General features: G+C 37.7%; 2 protein-coding genes across 2 annotated transcripts; one reads left to right on the top strand and one right to left on the bottom strand.

Annotated features, from left to right (window-relative positions):
• Nucleotides 1-1783: 1783 nt before the first annotated feature.
• On the top strand, nt 1784-4196 carry LOC137194825 (corticoliberin-1-like). Its single transcript, XM_067606990.1, has 2 exons — nt 1784-1896; nt 2695-4196. The coding sequence occupies exons 1-2, from the start codon at nt 1809-1811 to the stop codon at nt 3123-3125; spliced, it is 519 nt and encodes a 172-aa protein (XP_067463091.1). The 5' UTR covers nt 1784-1808; the 3' UTR covers nt 3126-4196.
• On the bottom strand, nt 3967-15092 carry trim55a (tripartite motif containing 55a). The gene is made up of 9 exons (XM_067606988.1): nt 14831-15092; nt 12658-12830; nt 10110-10284; nt 8187-8282; nt 6627-6860; nt 5891-5913; nt 5668-5792; nt 4864-5102; nt 3967-4411 (listed from the first exon to the last, which is right to left on the bottom strand). The coding sequence occupies exons 1-9, from the start codon at nt 14948-14950 to the stop codon at nt 4328-4330; spliced, it is 1269 nt and encodes a 422-aa protein (XP_067463089.1). The 5' UTR covers nt 14951-15092; the 3' UTR covers nt 3967-4327.
• Nucleotides 15093-18581: the final 3489 nt, after the last annotated feature.

Raw genomic sequence — 18581 nt, 5'->3', positions numbered from 1 at the left:
TCATTAGATAATTAATATAATATAAATATAACATAAAGCTGAATGAAAAATGTTTATATTAAAAATAATAACAATGTCATTCTGAATCAAAACTACCAACGTCGTCCGTTTGCTGATATTTTCTACAGTAAAATAATGAAGATACATTAAAAACTGTAATTTTTACAGATTATTACAGTTTTTCATTAAATACATGAAAAAATACAAAAATCAGTTTATGCGTCTAACATGTTGTAAAAATGTTTATCATTTTATTACATTAAATATAGATTAATGTACAACATTTTACATGAGATTATGTAATAAATTCAATTTATAACAGTATATTTCTGTGATTTTAAGCCTAATTATTTGTATTATAGCAGAGTCAGCACATTTGTTATTGTTTTATAGGTGGAAATATCCTTATTTATCATTAAAAAGCCAAAAAATAGAGCTAAAAAAGCTTTAAACTGTATTTTAATCATTGCTGTATTTTTATGAGCTGAATTGTATTTTATTTTGTTATTTTACAGTATTTCATTGGTGCCAGAATATTACAGTTTTATTACATATTGTAGAACACATGTAAAAAGTGTTTCTATATATCATATTTATATTCATATACATTAAATAATTATCATATTTAATCTAGTAGAAGAAAAAGTAAATATTTTATATTTACTTTGCTGATTTATTAGTTTTCTAGCAGTTTATCTCTTTATGTTGTGGACAAAACAACTAATCAATGAATCTAGATAATAATTGACAGATTAATGGATAATGATAATAGTTGTTAGTTGCAGCTCTGGTCCCCAGTGGAAGACGATCGCTCTCCAGTGACACCAGTTAATTAACCAGTCTGCTCAGACCACAACATCAAATAATAACTTTAAGTGTACAGAATTTCACTACTTTTTAATTTAATTAAATATTACAAATGACAGAATAATAAAAATATTTTCATCACATACGGAAGTTCGATCAGGACTCCATGACGTCACATTTAAACACACTGCGAACCCCTTTAATGTCATTTTTCAACGTGCTGTACCGTAACAAATCATTTAAAAAACAATAATAGGCGGTGGTTGAGGTCTGGTTAGGGTTAAGGAGATCATAGTTTGGGTTAAAATAGTAAAATACGTGAAAAATGCCCCGTTAAACGGGACTAAAATGCCCGACGTGATGGTAAAAAATGTCCAGTTAGTGGTCTAAAAGAGGTCCGGTGTGGTGTCGAAGTCTGTTCCCCCTCCTGTTAAAACTATCGGCACATAAAACCAGTCCGGACCAGCAGCCTGTGGACCACCGGGACAGAATCTGGTTCCATATCAGTACTCAGTACGTTTTTGCACCGGTTCCAACCCGCCTGCGCCAAATATGGAGACTTATCAGCTGATATAGACGTCATCGGTCTCATGGCGTTTATTTCAGATGTTGTGGGAGTTCTATAGAAGTCTGTCGGACTCGTCTGAAGGAGTCCCGACCTGTCGACTGACTGATGTATTAATCATTATTAATAGAAGAGTTGTTGCAGCTTCAGACGCTTCAGGGTCTGTTGATGTGAAGCTTCACCAGCTTGTTGTGCTTCAACTTTGTACGACATTATAAATTTACCAAAGAGCTTCAGTCCAAGCAGCAGCAGACGTCTGTCTGCCGTACACAGAACTACTCTCTGGAGACTGAACACGTGATGCTGTTATTAGTCTCTGGAGACTGAACACGTGATGCTGTTATTAGTCTCTGGAGACTGAACACGTGATGCTGTTATTAGTCTCTGGAGACTGAACACGTGATGCTGTTATTAGTCTCTGGAGACTGAACACGTGATGCTGTTATTAGTCTCTGGAGCCGTTTCTAAACAAACTAACGTGACCAAACTCTTCATGATGAAGGATCATGTGACCCAGTGCAGCGGTGAGACTCACTGACATGTTTTTAATCAGATATACACGGTACTTGTTAAGAATAAGAATATATCATATTTCCTCAAATAAAAGACGTTAGTTAAAGCTGGGTCTCTTCTAGTGGTTGTGGGTGTAAATAATAAAGTCCTGATAAACAAGGCTGATATAATGTTCATGCCAGGTAAGAATAATGTACATTTCCACTGCTTTAATTTAATAAATTCAACAATATAATTATGTTGAATTTATTAAATTATAATGTAATCAACACTTTGTTGTTCTGGATTATTGTCCTGTTTCAGTCACTGTGGGTGTTAATGTCTGTCAGCTGTAGTTTGTAGTGATGTTAAAGGGCCACTAGATGGCAGCAGCTACATGGGAAGTGACTGAATTTTCCACAACACTAAGTAACAAAGATTTAACAGAGCAAGTGGATCAAAAAACAAGGAGGCTTCATACTAAAATATGAGCAAATATACTTATCAAACAGAGAGAATTAGAAATAAAGGCCTCTCTCCAGTAGAAGCCTGCTCCCATTAAAGGCTGCTGAGGCAAATAAAGGCCACTATTAGAGGAAATACGGTAATATAGAAAATCACCAGAATGATCCATTAGAAGTTATCTAGTCATCTAGCAGAACAGACTTCTGTTTTAATTAGTGTTTAATCACCTGTTCAGTTGGTTGTAATCTGCAGTCTCACCACTAGATGTCACTAAATCCTACAAACTGGTCCTTTAAAGACTTTCTGTGGTCTCGTTGAGATAAATAAACTGTTTTAAAGCTTCTTCTTCTTCTTGTTTTCGTCAGACTGTCCGGCGCTGGAGATGAAGCTGAATGTGTTGTTGTGGTTCGTGGCTCTGCTCGCTGTCTTCCTCCCTCGCTCTGCTGACAGTCGGCCCGCCGGCGCCCCCACCAGCCGCCTCCTCCTCCCCCGACGAGGTGGATCCTCCTCCTCTGCTGCTGCTGCTGCTCCTGAGCTCCTCTCCTCCTCTTCATGCTCCATCTCCTCCTCTTCCTCGACTCTGCTGCGGCTCACGCAGCGCCTCCTGCGGGCCCGGGCGGAGCGGCAGGAGGTGGCGGAGGAGGCCGAGGAGAAGGAGAAGCGGTCCGACGAGCCTCCCATCTCTCTGGATCTGACGTTCCACCTGCTGCGGGAGGTTCTGGAGATGGCCCGAGCCGAGCAGGTCGCCCAGCAGGCCGACAGCAACCGCAAGATGATGGACAGCTTCGGAAAATGACGAATCCAGACGATTAAAACCCAAAAAACTTTTCACATCCTGTCGAGTGTTTTTATCATTAACGTGCTTCAGCTGAAACATCCCGTCAGTCTCATGTTTGATCCTCCAATCAGTCAATTAAATCTGATTGAATCTTAAATGACGCGCAGCTACAGAGGAAGAAACACCAGTCATTCATCAATCAATCAATTAAAAATATATTAGTAATTGCACAGAGACAAATAATGTAATATTTTAAATAGTAAAATTGATGAGTAGAAGTTGTAATCAATACATAAATAGATAATCATGTGAATAATTAAATGAATGAAAGTTGGTAAATATATAAATATGCCTTTAATTTATTTCTACTTTATTATTCATTCATGTGTTTCTGTTTTAAAGATGAATCACCAACATTTCTTTATTAATAATAACATTCAGACTGTGGAACAAACAAACCAACTGAGAGCAGATTTATTTCATTAACATTCACACATTTGATGGTTTGTTTTTGTGTTTTTGTCGTCTGCAGCGTCTGAAGACTGAAACATCAAATAAGAAGCGATGAGTCGGACTGACGGACAGTTTGATGGATCTGTCTAATATCTGAACTCTGTGTTGGTAATAAAACCATCTGAGCATGTGCAGAACCGCATGAACATTTTATACTTCCAATAAAACTATTTAAAGCTGCTGTTGACACAAATTATTGATCAGCTGCAGAGTGAATGCAGTTGATTTAGACTCACTGGTGAAACACTTGTTGTGAACGTCTTCAGCTGAATTAAAACCACCAGACTTTAAATCTGGTGTCAGTTTGGTGTTGGAGAGAAACAGAAGTCGACTCAATCAAACCTGATCAATAATAAAACAAACATTTATTTGGCACTTTATAAGAATATGTTTTCACTGATGGCGCCCCCTAGTGTTACATTATTTTCTGCTTACGTATCTGGAGTCCTTCTTTCTAGTAATATAAAACTATTAACAGCACATTGGAACAACATGTAACACGTGTTTGCAGAGAAGGACGATCACATGACTTCAGCTGGACTTTAATGTTGTTGGTTTCAGTTCTGAGACGTCAGACTGACGGAGGAAAAAAGTCATCTTTAGCATTTTTTAAACGATACTCTGCATTTCATGGTTTGGCCTAAAAAACATACGAGAATGTAAAAAGTCCTGCAGTTCTATAAAAAGAGCAGAGAAGAAGAAATGTGTCACTTCTGGTTGAGCCAGCTGAAGGAGAAGACGTGTTTGGGTCCGTCTTTGTCCTCCGAGTCGGTCTGTGGATCAGACTGAACCTGCAGAAGAAGAAGATTCTCAGTCACATGATGCAAGTTACTGATGCTTCACTATTAATAATCTAATGATGTCATATATAATAATATATCAGTCAGAGGGACCAAACCACTACTTTTACTGCAATACTTTAACTACATCAAGCTCATAATACTTATGTACTTTTACTGCAATACTTTAACTACATCAAGCTCATAATACTTATGTACTTTTACTGCAATACTTTAACTACATCAAGCTCATAATACTTATGTACTTTTAATGCAATACTTTAACTACATCAAGCTCATAATACTTATGTACTTTTACTGCAATACTTTAACTACATCAAGCGTATCAAGAGTATTTTTACATTGCTGTATTAGTACTTTAAAGGATCTGAGTACTTTTTCAACTGCTGGTCGCAGGTGCCAGTTTTCCAAACAGCTCCTGAATGCAGCGTGAGATGTCATACCTGAGGGGTGGAGCTGGCAGTCGGGAGGGGCAGAGGGGGGGGGGCTTGGTTGGCTGAGGGGGTGGGGCTTTTCGTCTGTGTGGGCGGGGCCTCTGCAGGTCTCTGAGGGGGAGGAGTCTGAGGCGGGACAGACGGAGGACGCTGCTGATTGGCTGAGGGTCCTTCAGCTCCTCCTGCTGTCATCCCTCTGACCTCATCGTTGTTGTCATCATCATCATCATCGTCGTCATCGTCATCAACTGAGGGTCAAATAACATGAAGGAAAGAGTAAGGAGTTAGCATGCTAATACTCTAGCATGTTGTTCTTTCCATTTAGTACAAAGCTAAAATGTTAGCATACACTATGCAAAATGGTAGTGGCTCCATGCTCCATGCAAGTAGGTCCATGTAGAAATGGGATCCACATAACACTATTTGTTAGCATGCTAACAGATCAGCATACACTAAGCTGAATGCTACTTACTCTGTGTTAGCATGCTACTAAAACTTGAACATACACTGTGGTCAAAAATAGTAGTTTAACACTATCATGTTAACAAGAATTATATTGAATAATACTAATTTCATGCTAAGACAATAGCATGCTAACATGTTAGCATACTCATTTACAGTGGTTAAACACTATAATACTTCAGTATACTGTTGTTAGCCTCCATGCTAACACTTTCGCACACAAGTATCTTCGTCAGCATAAAACGACCTTAATACATTAAACATAGAGCATGGTAACATGTTAGCGTATGTGTGACTCAGGTGTCTCGTCTCTGATTGGACGGTCAACTGAAGACTTCCTGTGTTTCTTACGTTTGATGAAGTCGACACTGGCCAACGCTCTCCTCTGGCGCTCAAAGTTAGCTGTGAAGTGCTCCATATTCTCGTAGCCGGGCTGAACTTTTTCCAGCCGAGATGTGTCGGTTCCCTCCGCCAGCCTGGAGGACAGGAGGACATGAAGACATGAAGACACGACAAGAAAACAAAATGTCTGACAGATAAAAAAAACTCCAGAGATTAAAGATCAGAAACTCACTTCTGCAGCAGCGGTTTGGCCGTCTGTGGGAACAAGAGACGAAATGTTACGTGTTTGTAGATATGAATGTAAAATAAGAATTCAAATTTCAAAGAAGTCGGAAATACAGCTGAGAAACATCCTGAAAACTCTGAAACAAACAAACAAACACACAAATAAACAAACAGATGTCTGCTGTGATGAAACCTGAATGTGATCATTACTTTAACTGATGATCAGCAGCTCAGAGAGATATCATGACGGACTAGCGTTGGCATGTTACCTGCTGGCTAGCATGTTACCCATCAGCTCAGCTGCTACAGTAAAGCGCCAACAGCTGCTTATTTCATGAGGATAAGCGCTTTGGGTCTAATTGATTATTGATGATTTTCCTGGAGACGGTGTTATAGCAACAAGTATACAGTTTATGTATTGATATATTATTAGATAAGAACATAGAATTAGTGTAATTCAATGACTGTAGCTGCATGCTTACACTATAGCATACACTATATTTAGTGATGGTAGCACATTAGCATGTTGAATATAAGCCGCCTCGATGCTAACACACATATTAGCATGCTAACACTGACTGATGTGAAGTGTTTTCATGCTAACATAATAGCATGCTAACAATTAGCAAACACTGTGCTGAATGACTGTGGCTCACAGCCTGTTGTCATGGTGACATATCTGTGACATGGCTCTCGGCCAATCCTATGACAGCTGTTCCTTGTCGCGGTGCGTTCAGGTTCACCTGTAGGAACACGGCCATCTCGGACTCGTCCATGGTCTGGATGGCGGTCTCCAGCAGCTTGGCGGCGTCCTCCAGGTGCTGGCTGTACTTGCGGCTCAGACCTCGGATGTAGTCCAGCTTCTCCTGCTGCTCAGCGTTGATCTGCAGCGTCAGCTCACCTTTCCTCTCCTCCAGGAGCGCGAACAGGTGGTCAAACCTCTCGCACACCTTTGACTTCTGTCTGCGACCGTTCTCCTGAAAACACAGAGAAGCACATTTACTCTGTACGTCACATAAACCACCAGACACAGGAAGTTTCTTCCTCCTCGCTGTTACCCTGATGAACAGTTCATTCAGGCACTGTGCAGTAACCCTGTAACACTGTAATACCCACCTATAAATTACACATATTTATTTCAGTTTAAAGTATACACATCATTCATTCCTGTATATTTGAGCAGGTCGTATATGAACCATTTATATCCAGTTTACAGGAACAGTTTTCACTTGTATAATCTGGAGACATTGTATGTTGTTGTCCACCTGTTGTATGAATCTACATACATCTACATAATAGTGATATGTTTATGTTTCATTATCTTTGTCCAGCTTGTTGTCTTTGTGTATTTTTCTGAACATTGTGGTGTGTAAGTAAACTGTCCAATCCACCATATGTAAGAGTCTGAGGTACTTGTACTTTAATGAGTATTTCCATTCATGCTATTTTATATTTTTACTCCACTACATTATCTGACTGCTGAAATTACTTTAGAAAATAATATTTATACATGATGAGTTTATAAAAATATGAATTAATGGTTATAGAACGCTGTTGTTGTGTTTTTAAAACATCCTCTTCTCCTTCATGTAAAACTCCAGAATCTGTGAATTTTGTTGATTTAAAGTTTTCCTGCTGGACACCAGATGTCTCCTCCTTCACTGTGAAGTTCATTCTCAGTGTTTGTTCACTGGAGGCTTCAAGCTTCCACATCACACATGTGTCAGCTGCAGACTGGACCATGACTGTCTCCAAACTAGTGATGTCATAAATCCTGCTGCAGGTACGTGATCATGACAGCAGCTGTGAGTATGAAGCTGTGAATCTGGGGTCACACCATGGTTACGTTACCTAACCAACATTGTGCCATGGTAGCGACTTGTTAATCACATTATAGCCCCGCCCTAAAGCATACGCTGCTTTATCGTCTATTTTACTCTTAATGGGACCATAAACTCATCAGGAAAGTGTTTACTGAGGTAATAAATCAAGTGAGAAGTAGGATCATTTTCTCATAGACTTCCATACAATCAGACCTCTTCTAGAGCCAGTGGAGTCGCCCCCTGCTGGCCATTAGAGAGAATGCAGGTTTCAGTCACTTCCACACTGGCTTCACTTTTCAGACCTGGAATGTGATCAGATGACTGTCTTGCTTGAGTATATTTCTCTTTCAACGGGGCTGAACAGTCTGCTGGTGGTGGCTTACTTAATGGTTAATTTAGTAGGCAGTACGTTAGTGTGCGATTTTGAACACAGCCTATGAATGTGATGCTTCTTCTTCTTTTGTGGGTGAATAAACTCACATCAACGGCTCTGCAGGTTTCCTCCAGCTGACTGATGATGGCCTGAATCCTCTCATTGTTCCCGACCAGCATGGAGATGCAGTCCGTCAACTCCGTCTGTCCAATCAGAACGCAGGATCAGTCTGAGATGAATTTCATAAGTTACACAGATTCACTCAAAATAAAGACCTGACCAAAGAACCACGTTTCCATGTTAAAAATCAGTGTCACCTACTGACCAGTGTTTCCATAGTGATGAGCGGCACCAAATGACAAAAAAGAGGAAAACACGGCTGATGTTTGGTGGTTTGTTAGCAAGTTGTGGAGTTTTTAAAGAGTTATGAGGCTCAAGTTGTAGATTTATGTACATATTTACAGAGCTATGTACTCGTGTATCTCAAATCTCTTTTCACTTGAAAATCTGAATACACATTTGGAGATTCTTTCACACATTTACACATCTGATTGTGCACACACGGTGGTGCAGGGTTTGGCATTGTCACCTCACAGTAAGAGGGTTCTGGGTTCAAACCCACCGGCCGGCTGGGGCCTTTCTGTGTGCAGTCTGCATGTTCTCGCTGTGCCTAACTGGTGACTCTAAATTGCCAATAGGTGTGAATGTAAGTGTGAGTGTGAGTGGTTGTCTGCTTCTATGCTATACGTTAGCCCTGTGATTGACTGTCCAGGTGAACTCCACCTCTCGTCCAGTGTCAACTGGGATTAGCTCCAGCTCCCCCGCCACCCTCTAGAGGATTAGTGGTAAAGAAAATGGATGGATGGATTATGCACACACAGATTTACAGAAGATACAGTTACAGAACTGCATCTATCACACAGAGAGAGTGACCTGGTCTTACCTGTTATGTGTCTGACTGTTTGCACTGATTGGCTGCTTAACATTGTTATTATTAATTGCTTCCATTATACATAATTTGCATGTTGTTTGCCTCACTTTGTTTTTTTACGGAAGCCCAAAGGAGACTTAACTAAAATGATAATATCAACTTGAAAATGAAAATGTAATTCTGCAAGATGCATTATAATTTTCCACCTCTTCGTATTATTTTAGTAAAACTGAAAATGAAAATGCTTTTTAATTTCCACATACTTTTATGACAATATTAAAATGAAAACAGAAAAGCAGTTTGACATTTAGTTTTTAAAGTCATACCCAGCTGTACAGTGGACAATATTCAATCTTATGTTAAATCAAATTTGAAAATTAAAATGCAATATCAACAATATAGCCTAATTTTCCATTTGTGCAAGCAATATTTAAGTCACAATTAAAATGAATATGCAATTTTCTAACAATTTGGAAATGAAAATGAAAACAGCATATGACATTTGATTTTCTTACCCTGCTGCATTTACATTTACATGTCACCATCCTATGGAGTCATAAGAGTGCCATAAAAAAGAATAAGGATAAAAAAATAAATTTGGAAAGATAAAGAAATATAAAGAACATTAAAGAATAAGTAAGTAAATTTAAAAAATAGATTTTCAACCAAATATTTACAACCTCTGCAGTCCGATCACATTTGGAAAGTCTAGAAGAGCCGCACGATTGAATCATTTTATCTCCATACAAGTTAGCCGGAAGGCTAAACCGGAAGTCGCTAGTGAGCATGCTCCATGGGCGCATTGGGCCCATAGAGCGCCACTGAGTGACTTTCATAGGAATGAATGGGGCCCCGCCTAATGACACTGTATCTACTTCTCTATATATCCATGCAATGGACCCTATTCACGTCACGCTCAGGGTGGGAGGCTGTCAAGTAAAGTTTGTGTGAGAATGGCGAGATGGTCGCTTGAACTTCATGTCTTATATGTAAAAGTGAACTGAGAAGCGTTACACGGACCTACAGTTGGAGTGTTCCTAATAATACTGATGTACTTTTACTGCAGTAACGGATCTGAGTACACTGCTGCTTTGTTCACCTTCTGTTTGTTGAAGACACTGTCCAGCGGAGCGACCTCGCAGTCTTTGTGAGCTCCGAACACCTTACAGAGAGAACAGGTGGGAATGCTGTGGGTGACGCAGTAGATGTTGATCTTCTCGTCTTCATGCTCCTCACACATCGGCTCCACCTTCACCTCTGGAGGCGCTTTAGTGCTGAGAGACAGACAGGTGGATGTTTAACGTTCTGCATTAACCGAAACTGTGACAGTTATAACATCCGACTCTCTGGAGGGTATGGAAGACCAAAATGTCCAATATTAAATAAAAAAATATAATAACACAACATTAAAAATCATATGACAAAATAGAATAAAATATAGAAATAAAACAACAAATTGTAAAATAATCCAACATCTTGTTAAACTCGACTTTACTGTTTCACATTATCCACATTATTAAATTTAACTGGAATTCATTTTATTTATTATTATTTAATTATTTTGTCTTGGCATTTTCACACTGAAAGTTTTATTTCATAATGTGAGTTTTTATCAATAAATTATACATTTGACTTTTGAAAAGGACACGTTGAAATAAAATAATATAATAAAAATGAATTCCAAAAAAACTATGACATAATAGTTCATACTGATCATTTTATATTCAACATTAACTGAGTATTTATATACACATATGTCAGAGTTTATCTTTTATCCAGATTTTAAAAATGCTCCCTAAGAATAGAATAAAACAATGTTTTTGTCTTAAATAATAATGTCACAGTATCAGTTGTTTATAATCCACACTGAATTATGATCATTACATGTGAGCACTGACGGACTGATTTTTATACTTTACATTCATAAATCTGTCTTATTCATGTGATTATTTAATATTGAACATTTTCTTCTCCCATACTGAGCAGAAACGTGACAGCTGACGTGTCCAGGGTCCCACAAACACCTTTAAAACATGTGTTTAGAGTTTGAGCTGCTTTACTGACCCACTAATAAAAATAGACTCAGTCTGTTACACCTGTTAAAGCTGTCGCCTGTCGTCATGAAGATCACTGTAAACATCCGGTTGAACTAGAGACCAGACATGGTTAGCTGAGCTTAGCATAAACACTGGAAGCAGTGGGAAACTAAGCTAACTGGAACTAGAGGCTAACTCTAAGCTAACTGAAACTAGAGGTTAACTCTAAACTAACTGAAACTAGAGGCTAACTCTAAGCTAACTGGAACTAGAGGCTAAAGCTAGGCTAACTGGACCTAGAGGCTAAAGCTAGGCTAACTGGACCTAGAGGCTAAAGCTAGGCTAACTGGACCTAGAGGCTAAAGCTAGGCTAACTGGACCTAGAGGCTAACTAAGAGTGTTTCTGCTAAACCATGCAAACAGTTTAAAGCTGGAGTACAGGACTTTAGTTTCTCCAGTGAGAGTGCAGTGGGAGTAAAGGGGGGTGACTGGCTGTGATTGCCTGAGTACAAAGACGTTACCAGGATGAGGGGAGGACATTTTTCTTCATTTGATAACGTTAAACGTTAAGTAAGACTTTTCTGTCTGCTTCCTGATTCATTTTAAAAAAAGATGAGAGAAAAAGAGAGAGAGCAGCTGTAGTCGAGTGAGCTAGAGAGTGAATGAAGAGAGGGAGCGCTGGTGGAGCTGGTGAATCAGATCAATAAAACATTATTTTATGATTGTTTCACAGCGGTTACGTTCTAGAGTACAAACACGCCCGAACACCTCTGCTCAACCCTGCAGCAACACCTGATCTGGTCTGAAAACAGCCTGACAGGAACACAGAGAGGGCCACTCAAACCAGGCCAACTGTCCCAAAAATGTATTTTTTGACAGTCCACTGGGATTTGTCCCAGTATGCCTGATGGCCAGTGCATACTGGCTATAACCTACTGTCGCAGCTGTAAAACGGTGAATAAACCCCCACAAGACGACTCGTTTCATTATCAGAGTTTGATCCATTCAGTCTGATAACATCTGGAAAGTCAAAGAGCTGCATGATGAACAGTCAGACGGCCAGTGAGGGAATGTGGTGCCTGACATGAGATTTCAACACTCTGTGAAGAACAGAGAGGTTTGCCTGCTGGTGATCAGCTTGTTTGGCTTGAATGTAACAGACATTCATTTATATGTCAAAGTTCCAGACTGCAGGTTTAATTTAGCATGCAGCTAGCTGACAGCTACACACTTTGACATAGAGGTACAGTTAGCACTCTAAGCTAACATGTTACAGGACAATGATAACCTTTAATTAACCAGTTAACAGGACAATGATAACCTTTAATTAACCAGTTAACAGGACAATGATAACCTTTAATTAACCAGTTAACAGGACAATGATAACCTTTAATTAACCAGTTAACAGGACAATGATAACCTTTAATTAACCAGTTAACAGTAACTGCCGTAAATAAAGGATCATATTTTGAAAGGATTATAGTGTCACAGGGCTCTTAATTTGTTAGTCATCTTCCTGTCAACTATGATGTCATTCTGTGAATGAAACATAAAACCAGTGAGAACATGTTGTTGTTGTTGTTGTTGTTGTTGTTTGTACAGGTGTGTTACCTGGTGGAGCCCTGTTTGTACATGTCGATGATGTTCTCCACCAGCAGGTTTCTCTGCAGTCCGTAGACGCCATGGCGATCCAGAACCACCTCATGGCGGCAGGACGGGCAGCGGAAACGACCGCCGGACGTCACTGTGGAGCCGCTCCTGGTTGTCAGGTAGGGGTTGGCCGCCTGCAGGGGGGAGGGGCATCAGACAGGTAGACGGCTTTAAAAAATGATGAACCAATCACATGATGAGATATAAAATAAACTAGTGATCTATAATTAATAATCAGATTTGATAGTGTGTAACTCTGAAAATGCAGATATTAAATAAATAATGTTTTCATGTCATCATATTAATCTGATAAACGTTTTGACTAAAGAACTAAAGAATCTTCAGATTAAAGTTTTAATTCCTTGAGTTCTTTATTCATTCGTCCCTTTTAGTTTTTGATCAGGAGATTCATGCAAACGCATGTTTATGTTTGGTTGTTCATGTCTCCTGTGCAGAATATATGGAAGCTCAAAAAGGACAATATTAAATAAATAGTTATTAAATAAATAAATAGTTTTTCTTCAATGTCAGAGTCTTTAATGAATAATATATATACTTGAATATTTACAGTTTTTCCTGCAGCACATTTATCTGACAGCTGCACTTATTTATTACTTCAGATTCCAAAACATCTTCTGAGTTTATTAAATAGGATTTTTTTTTAAAATTTTGACTTCTGAAAGATGAAACATTCAGTCTATCAGCTGTGCTGCAGCATCAGTAATAATAATAATAATAATAATAATAATAATAATATTACATATTTAATAGTATCTTAGAGGAGCCAGTCTGCATAATGAGTACTTTCATTTTTGATTATATGCTTTTGTTTTTAGGTGAAATCCTCAAAGTGCCTCAAATAGTTAAATGACAACTGCCAATGAAGACCATGTGATATGGTTGAAAGCACCAGAACAAGTGGGTAACTTTAATCGTTAAACCTGAGAATCATTTTAAAATGTCGTGTTTGACTTTTTATTTGTGTCTTTGTTTTGTTTTTTTATGATTTATTTTGTGTAAAGAACTTTTTCACAAAGTGCGAAACTAATAAATTATTATTGTCGTTATTATCATAAACTGTGACTGTGTGATGGTGCGTTCAGGGACCGCTGAACAGCATCACACTGACCACTTCTGTTGTTTTTAAATCAACAGAAGTTTTGAAAAGATTCATGTGAATTTATTGATATTTTTCAGCGACAGCGTTGATGTTACTGATCTGCAGATAATAAATCAATACAAACATGCTTTAGTTATAAATGTGTTATATCAGGATAAAACCCTTTGAGATGTTGGTCCCAAACAAACACTCACAAAACAAATAGTAAAAAACACAATGACACGAACACAACAATGACAAAACAAACAAACAACAAAGTAACAAAAACAGAACAGTTGCAACTTTAGACTAGACCAAAAATAATCAATCTATAAAGGAACAGTGATCATATGACTGAAAACAGGCGATTAGTTTGAAGTAATTAGTTGTGAAAGATATTTACAGGCTGAAACATAAAAGAAAACCATGAAGAGCATCTGATCACAGCGTCTTAGTGAATCATTTCACATATAAGGAACAAAAAATAGTTTTAAACAATAAGAAAAGTTCAAGTTAATAAATTGGTATCAGTGAAACTGCCGTCTCATATCAAGAAGGATCCAGTGTGTCTGTTAGATAAACACTGAAGGGACCGAGATCAGTTTTAGTTTTCTATGAAACTCTTCAGAAGCAGATAAATAAACATGCAGCCGGTGAGATTAACATCACAAACTATCTGATCACACAAGAAATCAATAAGATCATCAATCAGAGCCTTTTGACACATTTCAGCCTGAGTTTCAACATGCAGCCCAAACACCCCTGTGTCAGAGTTCAGATGTCGGAGTGTCCTTGAACACAACAACAAGGAGACTTTTCAAACAGCCTTAAAACACGACGTCACTGCAGCTCGTTTAACTGGAACCATCAAACCTCCAGAATCCCCAAACCTTCCCTAAACCTTCCTGAAACCTTTCCCAAACCCTCCCCAAACCTTCCCTAAACCTTCCTGAGACTCTCAGCAGAAACAGAGTAAGAAGCTGGTGTCTTTCAGGCGGGACGGACGCGGCGTCCTCACCTGGAGGACGTCCTCACCTGGAAGACGTCGTTGGCACACTTGCGGCAGAGGTTGTGCTGGCAGGGCAGGATGACCACCGGCTTGGTGAACACCTCCAGACAGATGGGACAGATGAGCTGCTTCTCCAGGCTCTCCATGGTGCTGAGTGACGGCGAGGACACGGGGGAGACGCCGTCACCCGGACAGGATGGGGGGGCAGCGGGGGGAGGTGTGGGGGGGGGGGGGGGTATTCCAGAGATGAAAGAAACAAATAAAATAAAGAAGAAGAAGAAGAAGAAGAAGAGGTAGTGTTGGGGGCCTGAGGGCAGCAGAGTGAGAGCACTCAGGCTGTTTTTAGACAGACAGACGTCAGCCGTTGCCGTGCCGACATGTCCTTATATGTCAAAGGTCACGAGGAGACATGACAGAGCAGAGGAGAGGGGGTTGGGGGGGGGGTTGGTGGGTTGGGGGGTGAGTAAGCAGGTCACAGTTTGTTAAAGGGACAGTCCACATCATGAACATGAGCATGAACTGAATGCAGGAAAACATATTTTTATATATTTTGTTGTTTGTGACCATAAACTAGTTTCACTGCATATAAACAATAATGTACAAAAAACCTGCTGCCAGGAATCTGCAGATATTTTCAGACTGTAAGTTTCTGACCATGTACAACATGTAGCTATAATGTGTTTAATGAGTATATGAGATAGCTGTTAATAATGATCAGTATCGGACCAGACGTCATGTGACTTCAGATCAATTTTCCTTCCTGTGAGAGGTTTGAGTTTCCCGAGAAAAGTCAAACTCAGACGCTCTGCAGATCCAGCAGCTTTAGGAACTCTTAACACGGTAAAACAGCCACTGTAGAGAGGCTCTAATGAAAGACGCCATCCAGGTGCATTATGGGAAATGTAGGATTCATCTCCACGTCCGCTGCTCACGTTTCATCACAGACACTGAATCACTGGAGGATTTAAAGTAGCCGAGGAGAAAATAAACCAAAGAGATTTCAACTTTTTAAAATTAATTTATGAATTTTAGATTAAATTATGGAAGCTCATTTCTGCCACGCAAGGACAAATATAGATAAACGATGAATAGAATTACAAAATAATGTTGTAATAATAAGTCAAAAGTGTGACTTTTTAATGAAAACCTACAAGACAGTAAAGCTAAACAATGACTTCTTATCTCATAATTTTGACATGTCATGAATATATTTTTTAATGTCTAATAAGATGAAAGAAATTTATTTATAGTGTTTTAAATTGATTCATAAAGTTAAAGTTTTTCCTTCAGAAGATCAAAAGTATGGAAGCTAAATTCTGCCACACAAAGAAAAAATATAGATTAAATTACAAAATGTGGATAATAATTTTACATTATTATTATTATTATTATTATTATTATTATTATTATTATTATTATTATTATTATTATAAATGATAATAATAATGGTGATGAAATAGCAAGTAAAGCAAAATTATGATTTATTATTTTTATTTATTTTGTTTGTCTGTTTATATTGTCTGTAAGTATATACAATATAAGGATAATAATGACTTTTTATTATAAATTTAATTCCTATTATTGCAGAAATCTAAAAAAAAAAAGTTCAAAATTCTAATTTATGAATAAAAACTTCCTTTGACATATTTTTGTGTACATTTATTTTAAAACAACATTAGATTTGTTGTACAGATAATCCAATCAGTGAAGAGAACAACTGTGTTTGGATGAACGTCTCCTTATCAATGATTCATTAATGCTAATCTGAAAAAAAAAACAGGTGTGTGGAATGACATCATCACATCACATGATCACAGGTGTCATCTGCTCATCTCAGGCTTTAGTTCACACTCTGCACGCGCTTCATACACAAATAAATATCAACAACATTATTTACATCGACAGAACAATCAGCTGATCCTGCTGGTTTAAGCTCCGCCTCTCCTTCATCGCTCTGCGTCAACATCCAACAACCAATCAGAGCGTCACTGTAATCAGATATTTGAATTTAAAGGCTCTGGATGGATGCTGCACTGTAATTATAATTTCATCAAAGAAACAGTCTAATATCTGGTGAAATCTATGAAATCTACAAAGCTCCAAAGAATCTTCTGTACACAAGATACAGACATTTATCATTGTTTGTTTTTGTGGATATTAGTCTTGTTAACACCAGTTATTAAACCAGATATTAGTCTTGTTAACGCCAGTTAGTAAACCAGATATTAGTCTTGTTAACACCAGTTATTAAACCAGATATTAGTCTTGTTAACGCCAGTTAGTAAACCAGATATTAGTCTTGTTAACACCAGTTATTAAACCAGATATTAGTCTTGTTAACACCAGTTAGTAAACCAGATATTAGTCTTGTTAACACCAGTTATTAAACCAGATATTAGTCTTGTTAACGCCAGTTAGTAAACCAGATATTAGTCTTGTTAACACCAGTTATTAAACCAGATATTAGTCTTGTTAACACCAGTTAGTAAACCAGATATTAGTCTTGTTAACACCAGTTATTAAACCAGATATTAGTCTTGTTAACACCAGTTAGTAAACCAGATATTAGTCTTGTTAACACCAGTTATTAAACCAGATATTAGTCTTGTTAACACCAGTTAGTAAACCAGATATTAGTCTTGTTAACACCAGTTATTAAACCAGATATTAGTCTTGTTAACACCAGTTATTAAACCAGATATTAGTCTTGTTAACATCAGTTATTAAACCAGATATTAGTCTTGTTAACATCAGTTATTAAACCAGATATTAGTCTTGTTAACATCAGTTATTAAACCAGATATTAGTCTTGTTAACATCAGTTATTAAACCAGATATTAGTCTTGTTAACACCAGTTATTAAACCAGATATTAGTCTTGTTAACACCAGTTATTAAACCAGATATTAGTCTTGTTAACACCAGTTATTAAACCAGATATTAGTCTTGTTAACATCAGTTATTAAACCAGATATTAGTCTTGTTAACACCAGTTATTAAACCAGATATTAGTCTTGTTAACACCAGTTATTAAACCAGATATTAGTCTTGTTAACATCAGTTATTAAACCAGATATTAGTCTTGTTAACACCAGTTATTAAACCAGATATTAGTCTTGTTAACACCGGTTATTAAACCAGATATTAGTCTTGTTAACACCAGTTATTAAACCAGATATTAGTCTTGTTAACACCAGTTATTAAACCAGATATTAGTCTTGTTAACGCCAGTTAGTAAACCAGATATTAGTCTTGTTAACATCAGTTATTAAACCAGATATTAGTCTTGTTAACACCAGTTATTAAACCAGATATTAGTCTTGTTAACATCAGTTATTAAACCAGATATTAGTCTTGTTAACACCGGTTATTAAACCAGATATTAGTCTTGTTAACACCGGTTATTAAACCAGATATTAGTCTTGTTAACATCAGTTATTAAACCAGATATTAGTCTTGTTAACACCGGTTATTAAACCAGATATTAGTCTTGTTAACATCGGTTATTAAACCAGATATTAGTCTTGTTAACATCAGTTATTAAACCAGATATTAGTCTTGTTAACACCGGTTATTAAACCAGATATTAGTCTTGTTAACATCAGTTATTAAACCAGATATTAGTCTTGTTAACACCGGTTATTAAACCAGATATTAGTCTTGTTAACACCAGTTATTAAACCAGATATTAGTCTTGTTAACGCCGGTTATTAAACCAGATATTAGTCTTGTTAACACCGGTTATTAAACCAGATATTAGTCTTGTTAACACCAGTTA

Source organism: Thunnus thynnus, chromosome 12 (assembly GCF_963924715.1).
Source record: "Thunnus thynnus chromosome 12, fThuThy2.1, whole genome shotgun sequence".
NCBI lineage: Eukaryota > Metazoa > Chordata > Actinopteri > Scombriformes > Scombridae > Thunnus > Thunnus thynnus.
The sequence above is the reverse complement of the archived record's forward strand: the minus strand, read 5'-3'. Positions and strand labels throughout refer to the sequence as shown.